The sequence below is a fragment of the Elephas maximus genome, chromosome 3 (genome assembly GCF_024166365.1).
Source record: "Elephas maximus indicus isolate mEleMax1 chromosome 3, mEleMax1 primary haplotype, whole genome shotgun sequence".
Lineage (NCBI taxonomy): Eukaryota > Metazoa > Chordata > Mammalia > Proboscidea > Elephantidae > Elephas > Elephas maximus.
Window position 1 is genome coordinate 6,290,204 of NC_064821.1, and position 14,570 is coordinate 6,304,773.

General features: G+C 51.6%; 2 protein-coding genes across 2 annotated transcripts in view; both read left to right on the plus strand.

The window, feature by feature from the left end:
• GNA15 (G protein subunit alpha 15) overlaps positions 1 to 4,213 on the plus strand; it is a 32,580-nt gene extending 28,367 nt beyond the window's left edge. The window contains exon 7 of the mRNA XM_049876367.1: positions 1,637 to 4,213. Coding sequence (XP_049732324.1) covers positions 1,637 to 1,863 — 227 coding nt within the window. The 3' untranslated portion in view covers positions 1,864 to 4,213. The remainder of the gene's footprint in view (positions 1 to 1,636) is intronic.
• Positions 4,214 to 8,307: 4,094 nt separating this feature from the next.
• Positions 8,308 to 9,799, plus strand: S1PR4 (sphingosine-1-phosphate receptor 4). Its single transcript, XM_049876366.1, has one exon. The coding sequence runs from the start codon at positions 8,316 to 8,318 to the stop codon at positions 9,453 to 9,455; it is 1,140 nt and encodes a 379-aa protein (XP_049732323.1). The 5' UTR covers positions 8,308 to 8,315; the 3' UTR covers positions 9,456 to 9,799.
• Positions 9,800 to 14,570: the final 4,771 nt, after the last annotated feature.

The window sequence follows — 14,570 nt, forward strand, 5'->3', positions numbered from 1 at the left end:
TCTGACTGATAATATTAAGCTTCTTCTTCATAGTTTTTCACAGATGTAGTCAATTTGACTCCTGTGTATTCCATCTGGTAAGGTCCACATGTATAATCGCCGTTTATGTTGTAGAAAAAAGGTGTTTGCAATGAAGAAGTCATTGATCTTGCAAAATTCTATCATGCAATCTCCAGCGTCATTTCTCTCACGAAGGCCTTGTTTTCCAACTATTGATCTTCTCCTTTGTTTCCAACTTTCTCATTCCAGTCACCAGTAATTATTAACGCACCTTGATTGCATGTTTAATTAATTTCAGACTGCAGAAGTTGGTAAAGATATTCAGTTTCTTCATCTTTGACCTTAGTGGTTGGTGCATAAATTTGAGTAATAATTGTGTTAATTGGTCTTCCTTGTAGGCGTATGGATATTATCCTGTCACTGACAGCTTTATACTTCAGGATTGATCTTAAAATGTTCTTTTGATGATGAATGCGACACCATTTCTCTTCAAGTTGTCGTTCCCAGCATAGTAAGTTGTCCGATTCAAATTGGCCAATATCAGTCCATTTCAGCTCACTAACGCCTAGGATATTGATGTTATACGTTCCATTTCATTTCCTGATGACTTCCAATTTTCCCAGATTCATACTTCGTACAGTCCCTGTTCTGATCATTAATGGATGTTTGGCAGCTGTTTCTTCTCATTTTGAGTCATGCCACATCAGCAAAGGAAGGTCCCAAAAGTTTGACTCTATCCACATCTTTAAGGTCAACTCTTCTTTGAGGAGGCAGCTCCTCCCTAATCCTATTTTGAGTGCCTTCCAACCTGAGGGGCTCATCTTCCAGCACTAAAGCAGACAATGTTCTATTGTTATTCATAAGGTCTTCACTGGTCAGGTTTTTTCAGCAGTAGACTGCCGGGTCCTTCTTCCTAGTCTGTCTTAGTCTGGAAACTCTACTGAAGCCTGCCCACCATGAGTGACCCTGCTGATATTTGAAATACCAGTGACATAGCTTCCAACATCACAGCAATTTGCAAGGCACCACAGTATGACAAACTGCCAGACACATGGTGGCCCATAAAGATTACAGCCTAGGAATTCCTATGGGGCCATTCTGCTCTGTCACATGGGGTCGCTATGAGTCGGAATTCACCCGGCACCACCCAACAACAGTAAGTCACAGGGCCGGGTCTGGGAATCCAGAAGGTCTTATTCCCGTTGCGTTTTCAACACATATGTAACGAGTGCTCCAGTGCGCTTCACCGGGGAGCCACTTAAGGTGCCTTTGGGGACTGCCCTCCCCTTCTCTTGGCCTCAGATTCCCCTCTGCATAGTACTGGGATGTCTGTCTCTGCCACTTCAGGCTCCCATTCCCTCAGCAGCACAGTTCTGCCCAAAGTCCCAAAGCAAAATCCCATTTGGCCGTCTCAGGTCATGTGAACCGGTTGATGCTCTTATTGGCTGGACTCAGTCATGTGACCAGCTATAAAACCAAAAGGTGGAGTCAACATACTGGAACTCTGGCCGCAGGAGTTGTTGGGGCGCACCCAGCCCTGATGCTGTGGTTATGGAAGAGGGGTGCTCCTCATCAAAGCTTCTCCAGAGCCCCCTACATGCCACCTGTCCTGACCTCCTCGCATCCTTTCCCCTAGGCCCCAAGCAGGATGCTGAGGCAGCCAAGAGGTTCATCCTGGACATGTACACCGGCATGTACACGGGCTGCGCAGACGGCGCCACAGGGAACAAGAAGGGTCCGCGCTCCCGCCGCCTCTTCAGCCACTACACGTGCGCCACGGACACGCAGAACATCCGCAAGGTCTTCAAGGACGTGCGGGACTCTGTGCTCGCTCGCTACCTGGACGAGATCAACCTGCTGTGACCCAGGCCCGGTTCCTATGGGGCTCAGATCCGCCCTGGCGGCGGGGGCGCGCGGGGCATCCTGAGGGCGCAGGCTGCGCGCAGGGCCACTTGCTCCGTTGGACCTCAAAGCCCCTTGTCTTCCTAGGCCCAGGTGTCAGGAGGGCCGCGATCGAGCAACTCGGAAGGTGGGAGACTGGTGGCCGCCACTCTCTGCCTTTCACCAGGACAGTTCGCGTTTCCTTGACTCAGTTTCCCTGCTTGGAAAGGGAGCAAAATGGCCACTTGTGTTGCCAGAGGGGAGGAAAGAGTTAAAAAGGGGGGGGCTCGAGTACTTAAGTGGGTATGTCTCTCGAAGGAGCCCCACCCCCAGGATGTCGCCTCCTGTCTAGAGGTCTGGGACCCCTGGAGGGGGGACGCACCTCCGGGAAGCGAGGCCTGGTCCTTCAGGCCGAGAGACCCGGGCTCTGGCGCCACCTAGCGGACTTCATGGGCAGCGTAGGGTCTTCTGTTTCCTAGGGACCAAGAGGCCACCAGGAAACGCTGCCCTTTTCAGAGACTACCTCCCCGCCAACTCCGTTTTACAGACTAGGAAACCCGAGGCCCACAGGCACCCCCTCCTGTCCAGGCGAGGCCGGGGCCAGGGCGTACTGCCTCTCCCGCCCTTCTGTATTTATTCCCTCACCTTCTGCGGGGCCCCTTGCAGCATTAAAAAAATGACATTCTGGAAACCTATGATTTCTTAAGGACCTGGTCGCCAGCATCCTGCTTCTGTCCCTCTTGTTCCTTTCTTAGATCGTCTTCCCCGGGACCAGCGGTTCTGGTGGTTGAGGGGGTGGGAATAGCAATATAGAGAAGGAAGGGAAGTTCTACTTGTTATCCACCCACCTGTGCCAGGAGCAGTGCCAGAGCTAAGCGGGACTGTGGTCACTCTGAGCCAGGCGGTGGACTCCCAGCCCCCTCCCCGATTGAGGAGACAGTGGCAGACCCTCTGTTGCCACATTCCCCTCCAAATTCCAGCAGCAGCCCCAGCCCAGCTTGGTTGAGGCCGAGGAAGATGATGAGGATGGCTTCACTTAGTCTATCCTAGACTCTGGTTCATGCCTCCCGCCACCCTCAGAGCTGCCCCATTACGTAGGAGCTGTATCACCCCCATTTTACAGATCAGGAAACTGAGGCACAGAGAGGTTGAATGATTTGACCGAAGTTACACACCTGAATGCGATAGAGCCAAGATTCCATCCATTCATCCATCCATCACATTTGGTTTTTTTTTTTTTATTATATTTTTATTTTGGTGAAAATATACACTTTGTTTTTTTTTTTTTTACTGTAAAACAAACAATCTTCTACAACTGTTTTAGACTGAGGGAAAAATTCGAAGATGGTACGGAGTTCCCTTCTAGCCCTCACCCAGTCTCCCCTGTTGGTAACGCCTTATATTGTTGTCTTTAGGTGCCGTCAAGTCGGTTCCAACTCATAGTGACCCCACGCACAACAGAAAGAAACACTGCCCGGTCCTGTGCCCTCCTCACAATCGTTGCTATGCTTGAGCCCATCATTGCCGCCGCTGTGTCAGTCCATCTCTTTGAGGGTCTTCCTCTTTTTTGCTGACCCTATACTCTACTAAGCGTGACTGACCCCTCCTGATAATGTGTCCAACATGATAACATGTGAGACATAGTCTCGCCATCCTTGCCTCTAAGGAGCATTCTGGTTTGTACATCTTCCAAGACAAATTTGTTCATTCTTTTGGCAGTCCATGGTATATTCACTATTCTTCCCCAACACCACAATTCAAAGACGCCAGTTCTTCTTTGGTCTTCCTTACTCATTGTTCAGCGTTCACATACATATATATGACACGATTGAAAACACCATGGCTTGGGTCAGGTGCACCTTAGTCTTCAAGGTGACATCTTTGCCTTTCAACACTTGAAAGAGGACTTTCGCTGCAGATTTGCCCAGTGCAATGCGTCTTTTGATTTCTTGACTGCTGCTTCCATGGGTGTTGATTGCGGATCCAAGTAAAATGAAATTCTTGACTACTTCAGTTGTTTCTCCCTATATCATAATGTGGCTTATTGGTCCGGTTGTGAGGATTTTTGTTTTCTTTATGTTGAGGTGCAATCCATACTGAAGGCTGTGGTCTTTGATCTTCGTCAGTAAGTGCTTCAAGTCCTTTTCACTTTCAGCAAGCAAGGTTGTGTCATCTGCATAAAACAGGTTGTTAAAGAGTCTTCCTCCAGTTCTGATGCCCCGTTCTTCTTCATATAGTCTAGCTTCTTGGATTATTTGCTCAGCATACAGATTAAATAAGTACAGTGAAAGACACAACAACATCTTATATTAGTGTGGTCCATTTGTCACAACTGAAAAACCAACATTGGTATGTTGCTGTTAACTGAACTCCATACTTTATTCTCAACAATCAACGCCCACGGAAGCAGCAGCCAAGAAATCAAACAAGGTATTGCACTGGGAAAATCTGCTGCAAAAGACCTCTTTCAAGTGTTAAAAAGCAAAGAAATCACTTTGAGGACTAAGGTGCACCTTACCCAAGCCATGAGATTTTCAATGTCTTGTATGCACGTGAAAGCTGGACAGTGAAAAAGGAAGAAAGACAGAGAACTGACACCTTTGAATTATGGCGTCGGTGAAGAATATTGACTATCCCATGGACTGCCAGAAGAATGAACAAACCTGTCTTGGAGAAAGGACAGCCAGAATGCTCCTTTAGAAGCGAGGATGGTGAGACTTCAGCTCACTTATTTTGGATATTTCTTTCCCCCCCAGTGAAGAACATGGTTCCTGATAATATCAATATATCTGCTACGTTTCTCGAAGCCATCATACCCGTGATAGTTTCAGAATTGCTACACCCGTACCGCTCCCAACTACAAACCGACTAAATAAATCTCACGATTTCTTTGTCATTCTTTTTATCTTTAGACTCAGTGCTGTGTTTGAAAGTTACATGGACTGGTTCTTTTTTTTCTTTTTTTTTTTCATTGTGGTTATGCTGTTCATTTGAAATACATTTCAGTTCATTTGTTTTCTATTTGTGTTTCATTTTAAAGCACTTTTTTTCTCCATCCTTGTTGATTTAATTTTACATTTCTGAGTATAGACAACACTAACAAAGTTATAAAAACTATGTTGTTTTTGTTGGTCGCTGTCAAATCAGTTGTGACTCACGGAGACCCCATGTGTGCAGAGTAGAACTGCTCCATAGGGTTTTCAAGGCTGTGATCTTTATGGAAGCAGCATTGGCATCACTAGAGGGATGAAGGGGGTGCAGACCACACTAGGTGACACTGTCAGAGGGGGCAACACCAAAATGACTGTCTATAAAATTATCCTGTGTTGTTTCAGCAGAAATTTATCATTTTTAATAAAAAAAAATATCTCAGTGGTTAGTATAACGACAAAAACATTTTTCGGAAGCCCAGCTTACAAGGTATCAAGGTATCTACGCAGCTAAAACTTTGTACCGTTTACTTTTTGACCCTTCTAACGCCCTCCGGTCAGAGCTGTCATTGTTACCCAATCACAATGATGCAGCAAGTCCCGTGATTTCGTCTGCACACCCTGTTGTTTTTGTTCCTGCCGGTGTTTTTATAGTCGCTGACTTTGCCAAATTTTTTAATGTTTTAACTACAATATTGTGGTAATGAGTATTTGTGAACCTAATATCAATACTTTTTTGAGAACGAAGTAGTAATTGAAGGAGGCAGTGATATACGGGAATTACCATGTATAAGTAACAGTAGTGCAAAAAACATGACTAAGGATTCTGTATGGTGTGGTACGGGAGGAAGTCCGTGGCGGGGTGACACCATGAGTTACCGCACTGGATGACACCAACTCTAGTAACGCCACTGGGAAGCAGATTGCCAGGCCTTTCTTCCATGGAGCCTCTGGGTGGGTTTGAACTGCCAACCTTCCAGGTAATAGCGGAGAACTGAACCGTTCGGCTGCCCAGGGACTCCTGTAAAAACGTCACAAAGACTACTATACGACCCACTCACAGAGCATCATTCCTTTCCCTGTCCAATTTCCATTCTACTTACCATTTCATTAGTTCCTGTAGGTAACCAATTTCATTAGTTCCTGGTTTATCTTTCCTGTGTTTATTTTGCAAAAATAAGCAGATGTGTGTATTTTTTTCTCCTTCTTTATTACGCAAAAGGTAGCATACTACATACACTTTTTTGCACTTTTCCAAAAAATGTAATACTAGGTCCTGGAAATCACACCATTCTGTTCATAGAGCCATCCTCCTCCTTTTTCACAGCTGCATAGTACTCCACCATGGGCTCAGATTAGTTTATTCAGCCACTTTCCTGGGTATAGGCATTTGGGCATTTTCTGTTATTTTGCACTTACAAACTACACATCAATGAATGTTAGATGCCATCAAGTCGGTGCCAACTCACAGTGACCATATGTACAAAAGAACAAAACACTACCCAGTCCTGCGCCATCCTCACAATCATTGTTATGCTTGAGCCCATTGTTGCAGCCACTGTGTCAATCCATCTCGTTGAGGGTCTTCCTCTTTTTCTCTGACCCTCTACCAAGCATGATGTCCTTCTCCAGGGACTGATCCCCCCTGATAATATGTCCAAACTACGTGAGACAAAGTCTCACCATCCTTGCTTCTAAGGAGCATTCTGGTTGCACTTCTTCCGAGATAGATTTGTTTGTTCATCGATGAATCCACCTCTGCGTATTAATTTTGTTAGAGCTGTATCTTCAGAGTAATCTCCTAGAGGGGGGACTATGTCTATAACACGGAGATAATTGTAGGATTAAATGAGAAGCGCTTGGCCGCTAACCAAAAGGTTGATGGTTTGAACCCACCCAGTGGCTCCGCAGGAGAAAGACCTGGCAATCTGCTGCCATAAAGATTACAGACTAGGAAACCCTATGGCGGGGGCAGTCCTACTCTGTGACATGGGATCACCATGAGTCAGAATCGACTCCACCGCACCTAACAACAACAAATGTACATAAGAGGCAACGGTGGTTCAGTGGTAGAATTCTCGCCTTCCATGTGGGAGACCTGGGTTCGATTCCCAGCCAGCACACCTCATGCCCAGCCACCAGCCGTCTGTCAGTGGAGGCTTGCATGTTGCCGGGGTGCAGAACAGGCTTCAGTGGAGCTTCCAGACTAAGAGGGACTAGGAAGAAAGGCCTGGCAATTGGCTTCTGAAAATCAGCTAGTGAAAACCCCGAGGAGCACAAAGGTCCAGCTCGCAACTGATCATGGGGTGGTACAGGACTGGGCAAAATCCTGTTCCGTTGTCGACGGGGCCGCCGTGAGTGGGGGCCAACTCCACTGCAGCTCACAACAACGATGCAGGTAAAGCCTCTCACGCAGGAGGCTGCAGTTCATGGAAGGTCCCCGTTGGACAGATCTGCCTACGTTCAGCTGACCTCTGCTTTCTCAGCACATCTTGATTTAGACCTGAGTTTACTGTCTGGGCCTGGGCTCAGTGCCTCAGCAGGAGCTACGTGCTCGGTTGGGGTCGGGGCTCAGTCCAGGGTCAGTACAATGCCCCTCATGGCATACCTATGTCTCTCCTGAGGATATCTGTGCCCCATGGGACACTTGTACCTTTCACGGGACACCCGAGCCCCCATGGGACACCTGAGCCCCCATACGATACCTGAACCCCCATGAGACACCTGTGCCCCCATGGGATATCTATGCCCCCACGGGATACCTGAGCCCCCCATGGGATATCTGTCCCCCATGAGACACCTGTACTTTTCACAGGACACCTGTGCCTTTCATGGGACATCTGGCTAGTAGAGTTGCCTCCACCACCTCCTCCCCATGGCCAGGGGCCACCATTGTCTCGGGTAAGCTCTTGATCAAATGACCTTGGGGTGGGGAGGGGGCCTAGGGGCATGTGGGGAACCTGCAGGGCCTTCTCAGGTGGCTGGAGGTCACCCCTCGGGGGTTTGGTGGGTTGGTCGAGGAGGTGATTGTGGGGTGGGGGAGGGGCCAGGCAGGGACAGTCATACTCACACCTCTGGATTCCTGTGCCATTTCCCACCCCCGTACCCCAAAACCTGGCCCAGGAAGAGTGGACCATTCCAGGCATGCTTCTAGAAGTCGGGGGACCCACAAGACCTGGAGGGCGTAGCTAAGGGAGGGTGGGGACCCTCGCCACTGGGTGACTCCAGCAGTTGGCCCCTGCCACCTCCAGGGCTTTCGAGGGCCAGAAGGGGGCAGCTGGGGCAGGGCCAGGGTCTGCAGCAGAGACTGGCCACGGTACCCTCCTTGGGCCCCATCGAGCCGACCGTTGGGTTGCTCCTCCCTGTCCCAGGCCTCACCACCACCCTGGGGGTACCTCGAACATAACAGGAAATTTCAAACAACAGGAAACAGCCGGGGCAAGGCAGTAGCTCCACCCTGCCCGGCCCAGCCACACCGGGCGGCAGTCTGCCCCGGGGCCCGCTATGAATGCTACAGGGTACCCGGTGGTGGCCCCTGAGTTCTGCCAGCAGCTGGCAGACGAGGGGCACAGCCGGCTCATCCTGCTGCACTATAACCACTCGGGGCGCCTGGCCTGGCGCGGGGGGCCTGAGGACAGCGGCCTGGGGGCCCTGCGGGGCCTCTTCGTGGCTGTGAGCTGCCTGGTGGTGCTGGAGAACCTTCTAGTGCTGGCTGCCATCACGACCTGCATGCGGTCCCGGCGCTGGGTCTTCTACTGCCTGTTCAACATCACGATGAGCGATCTGCTCACAGGTGTGGCCTACCTGGTCAACGTCTTGCTCTCCGGCGCCCGCACCTTCCACCTGACACCCACCATGTGGTTCTTTCGGGAGGGCCTGCTCTTCACAGCCCTGGCCGCGTCCACCTTCAGCCTTCTGTTCACCGCCAGCGAGCGCTTTGTGACCATGGTGCACCTGGTGGCGGAGAGCCGGACCACGAAGAAGGGTCGAGTCTTCAGCTTCATCTTTCTGTGCTGGCTGCTGGCCGCGCTGATGGGGCTGCTGCCAATGCTGGGCTGGAACTGTGTGTGCACCTTTCAGCGCTGCTCCAGCCTCCTCCCGCTCTATGCCAAGGAGTACATCTTCTTCTGCGTGGTCGTCTTCGCCCTCATCCTGGCTGCCATCACCGTGCTCTACGGTGCCATCTTCAGGCTGGTGCGGCTCAACGGTCGCCAGGCCCCGCGGTCCCGCCGGATGCTCCGCACCGTGCTCATGATCCTGGTGGCCTTCATCGTGTGCTGGGGACCGCTCTTCTGCCTGCTGCTGGCCGACATCTTCGGCTCCAACATCTGGGCCCAGGAGTACCTGCGGGGCATGGACTGGATCCTCACGCTGGCCGTGCTCAACTCTGCAATCAACCCCATCATCTACTCCTTCCGCAGCCGCGAGGTGTGCAGGGCTGTGCTGGCCTTCCTGTGCGGGGGCTGTCTGTGGCTCGGCATTCGAGGCCCTGGGGACTGCCTGGCCCGCGCCGCCGAGGCCCACTCCGGCGCCTCCACCACTGACAGCTCGCTGAGGCCCAGGGACAGCTTCCGGGGCTCCAGGTCGCTCAGCTTCCGCATGCGGGAGCCCCTGTCCAGCATCTCCAGCGTCAGGAGCATCTAGGGCCAAGGCGGGGGTGACAGGACAGCCGCCAGGCGTGTGCCCACGCGGTGTCCTCCTTCGGCAGAAGAGGGGGGCCTGGGGCCAGCGGGTTCAGGAGAGGCGTGCGAGAGAAGGGGTCTGCCGGGCCCTGAGGCCCTCCGGAGGCCTCCCCTGATACCGAGCAGGTTTCCGGTCGTTTCCGTGGAGGAGAGGACTGCGCGTTGGAGTAGAGAGCACTCCGGAGGCGGGCCAGTGGGTTTGCCTGCAGCCCGGCGCCTGTGTGATTCTGGGGAGTCCTGGCCCCAGGCTGCGAGGGGCAGGCTGTGGGTTTGATGCCCTGGCAACAATGACATTCGATGACGGTATGACATGCCGAGGTCTCCCTCTTATTCATGCGTGTGTGTGCGTGCTGAGGGGCCATGTGTGGGGCCGAGAGCCGGCAGCGTGCGGGTGGGTGTGGCCCCAGCCGGAGGGTGGGCAGTCTGGGCTTGGGGGTGTGACTGTGAGGACAAGGGGGCGTGGGGGTGCGTGCGTCTGCGAGTGGATGGGTACCCTCCCTCGCGTGTGAGAGATGGAGAGACGGAGAAGGACAGGAGAGAGACAGAGAAGGAGGGAAAGAGAGAGAAAGAGGGGGAGAGAGGGACAGGGAGAGAGGGAGAGACAGGCATCTGGGGCGCCGTGTGTTTCTGACTCTGTGTGAGTGCATCTGTGTGTACGATGTTTCTGAACGTGTGTGCTTAGGCGAACTAGTACCTCGGGGTGTGCCCGTGAGTGTGTGCCCTGAGTGTAACATAAATAGTAGATAATGTTCATATGTCTGCGTGTGCACAGACACCTGCGTGTCGGTTCTCTCGTGCGAGGGCGTGTGTGCGTGTGTGTGCACACGGGCGTGTGCATGCCTGTGTGCGTGTATGTCAGCACGTGTTGTGCATGCATGTTTGGGTGCGTGTGCATGTGTGTCACCAATCACTCTCACCATGTGTCTGGTCCGGCCGTTGGAGACTTCCCAGGCCCGCCCCTTCTAGCTCACTTCCCCTTTCCCTTCCCCTCCCCTGACCTCAGGCTGGGGGCCCCCAGGCTCCTCCCCCACCCCCCAGGAGTTGTCCAGCCAATTTTTCACAAACTGAAGCTAAATTGGTCCGCGGGCTCTGGTCTCTGTCTTTCCAGGTCTCAGCCTGGGAACTGGCAGAGGGGCTGCCTGGCCCACCTGGCCTGGGGGAATCTGGCCCACTCTTCTAGCTTTCCCTTCAGTGCCATCTGTAAAATGGGCTCGTGGCAGCACCTATGACCCGAGGTACACACCCAGAGCTGGTCATTGTGCTGGGCTTTCAGTGGTCCCATAACATGTCCTGCGATGTCCCGTACGGCAGCCACCAGCCTGTGTGTGTGACTGCTGAGCACTTGACAGGTGGCCAGGGCAACTGAAGAACTGAACTTTTAACTTTATTTAATGTCCATTAATTTATGTTTAAATATCCCCATGTCGTTGTTGCTGGGTGCTGTGGGGTCTATTCCAACTTACAGCAACTCCATGTGACAGGGTAGAACTGCTCCATGGGGTTTCCAAGGCTGTAATTGATCCTTACGAGAGCAGATTGCCAGGTCTTTCTACCGTGGAGCCACTGGGCGCCTGCACTGTCTGTCATTCTTCACTCGACTGTCACCTGCCCATCCTCCAAGTCTCAGCTGAGGCACCACCTCCTCCGTGAAGCCTTCCCCAGTTTCTCCTCCCTAGGCCTCCTCTGGGCTCCCTCAGCTGCCTATGCACCCCCTATTGTGGCTCTGCCTGGCCTGCGTCTTCTCTCATTTTCCTCCTGATTGCTGCCTTCTCAACCTTCAGGTCTCAGCTGAAGTACCACCTCCTTCAGGAAGGCTCCCCTGATTTCCTCTCCTCCCTAGGCCTCCTTGTGGCTCCCCCAGCTGCCTGTGTGCCCCCCCATTAAGGCTCTGATATCCCCTAGTTATATATCCACCTCCTCCAGTGGACTGTGAGTTCCATGAGGTGGAGACTGTAGCTTTGTCTTGGTCATCTCTGTGTCCCCGGCACCGAGCCCAGCACACAGTAGTCGCTCAGCAGCCAGAGCTCTGGGAGAACTGCACCCAGCAGCCCGCCTGTGGCTGAGCCTTGGAAGTCTCTTTCTCCTGCTCCTTCTCCACTCAGCCTCTTTCCTGGTGGCAGCAGGACTGTCCTCAAGAGCCCTGACTTGTGCTGGCTGGAAAACTCAGTGGCTAACAATGACCCCTGTGCTGGCATCTGTAACAATTGCTGCTCCTTAGCTCTGCCACAAACCATGGGCCTCAGTTTCCTTATCCGTAAAATGGGAATGGTGGTAGCCCCTGCCCTCCTGGGTTGCTGTGAGGATTTGGCAAGATCGGGCACATAAAGACCCTGGCACTTAGCAAGTGTTCACGAAATGGGACGTGTGCGCGTGTGTTTTAAAGAATAACAATAACGACAAACCCTTATGTATCGCCTGGTGCCTGGCATTGTTCTAAGCAGTTTGTATTAACTCATTTAATCCTCATGAAACCCCTATAAGGTGCTGTTATGGGTTGAATTGTGTCCCCTAAAAAGATACGCTGGAGTCCTAACCCCCGGTACCTGTAAATGTGACCTTGTTTGGAAACAGGATCTTTGCAGATGGTATCGGTTAAATTCACAGGATGTCATACTGAGTAGGGTGGGCCCTAATCCCACCTGAGTGGTGTCTTATGAAAAAGGAGAGGGGACTCAGGGAAAAAGAGAAGGCAGACAACCACGTGAAGGTGAACCTGCGAGCCTAGGAATGCCTCGGGCCACCAGAAGATGGAAGAGGCAAGGAAGGACCCTTCCCTAGAGCCTTCTGAGGGAGCGCAGCCCTTCCAATGCCCTGAATTCTGATTTCTGGCCTCCAGAACTGTGAGACAATAAACTTCTGTTGTTTAAAGCCACCCACTTTGTGGTTCTTTGTTATGACAGCCTTAAAAAGCTAATGCACGTTGTTACTGTTAGACGCTCCCAAGTTGACTCCGACTCATAGCCACCCGGGGCGGATTACCCAGTACGCATGGTGTGCACCGCTTTGCATTGAGCAAGGTACGAAGGTACGAAATTGTATTTACTTGCTAATCTGTGGTGAGCAATTTCACATGGGTTTCATCATATAGTTGACGTGGTAGTGGACAGGTGAAATTGTGCACTGCAGATCGGTGGGAAGGCACAATTGGGCCAGTGCATACCTTGCTTATTGGGTAATCTGGCCCTGAAGCCACCCCACGTATAACAGAATGAAACGTTGCCCGGTCCTGTGCCATCCTCATAATTGTTGCTGTGTTTGAGCCCATTGTTGCAGTCGTTATGTCAACCCATCTCATTGAGGATCTTCCTCTTTTTCTCTGACCCTCTGCTTTACCAAGCATGATGTCCTTCTCCAGGCATTAGTCCCTTCTGATGACATGCATTAGAATGCTCCTTGGAAGCAAGGAACACAGGTAGGTACCGCCATTAACCCCATTTGAAAGATGGAGAAACTGAGGCACAGAGAGGTAGTCAGGTGACTAGCCTTATGCAGGTAAGAAGAGAGGTCTCAAGCCCTTTTAGGAGGCAACCATATTAGAGCCTGGGCTGTCAACTCGCTGAGGGCCAGAGCTGCAATCTTCTGCATCCTCCAGCCTCAGTCTTCCCATCTGTACAAGGGGTGGAGTGGCTGATAGTCTTTAAGTACCACTGGTCCCGAGACCTGGATTCCTAGAGATGCCGAAGTGTCTTAGTTATCTCGTGCTGCATAACAGAAACACCATAAATGATGGACTTTAACAAACAGAAATTTATTTTCTCACAGTTTAGGAGGCTACAAGTCTGAATTCAGGATGTCAGCTCTGGGGGAAGGCTTTCACTCTGTCGGCTCTGGAGGAAGGTCCTTGTTCCTTTCAGCTTCTGCTCCTGGGCAATCTTCATGTGTCTTGGCATCTCTCTTCCCCCATCTCTGCTTCTCTCACGCCTGCTTAATCTCTTTTATATCTCAAAAGAGATTGACTCAAGACACACCCTACATTAATCCTCTTATTAACATAACAAAGACAGCTCATTCCCAAACGGGATATAACCACAGGTATACCCTGTTAAAATCATTGCCGCACGTCTGGGGTCTTAAACGCTAGCAAGTGGCCACCTAAAATGCATCAATTGGTCTCAACCCACCTGGATCAAAGGAGAATGAAGAATACCAAGGTGTCGGGGACAGCCCCAGCAAGGAAAGACCCTCGCTGCACATCCTGGCAGATAATCTGAAGAACTGACACATAGCCCTTTCCAGACTCATACGTTCAGGGAAACTTACTGGCACAGGCAAGCAGCTGCTCTCCAGTGGCGGCCGGCTGGAGTATTTTCCACAACCACCTGGCAAGGGACCCAAGCTTATATACCATTCCAGCTGGGACCAAGGTTCATCGTTTTCTCCCACGTCCTTGGGCAGTCGGTGTTCCCAGGGACTTCATGTCCAGGCCCAGATGTTTTCCTTCTTGTTGCTACGGCATTCTTTGGCCTTGGCCACTGGCCCAGTCATGCCACTCCCGGCCTTGTACATTAGCCCAAGTCCATCCCGAATTCAACCCCAGCACGCTTCAGGGGAGAGCAAAGCTGATTCCATTAGGGGAGGATGCATATAGCTGAATAACATTACCTTACAGTCCACCCCTGCATACCCTCCTATTGTCCTTACAATCTTACGGCCCCCTCTTCTGTGATAGCCCTCGGACTTGGCATGCAGAGGAGCGTGGCAAAGCCAGACCACATTCTCAGTATAACCAGCAACACAGGAACAGACATAGTAGTAAGAGTCCCAATATCACCCAGAAGCCTGTGCGCCAGGCGGACGGGAGGGATTGCAGCCAGCTGGAGACAGGGTCAGCAGCGTCATGTTTGATAGAAGTGTGGTGTTGCTGCAAGTCCTACAGAGCCAAAGACGCATTTTTAGAGGCATCGGGGCTATACATGCAACATTCAACTTTTATCATGGCATAGGTGCCACCGTAGGTGGCAGTCAGGATGTCAAGGGCCATCCTACTCTAAAGGACGACCTTCCGTATTTGTTGAGTCACCCCATTCAGAAGGGTGCTAACCGACCTGGTGGTGTTAAGTGCAGCTGTGGTGTGTCT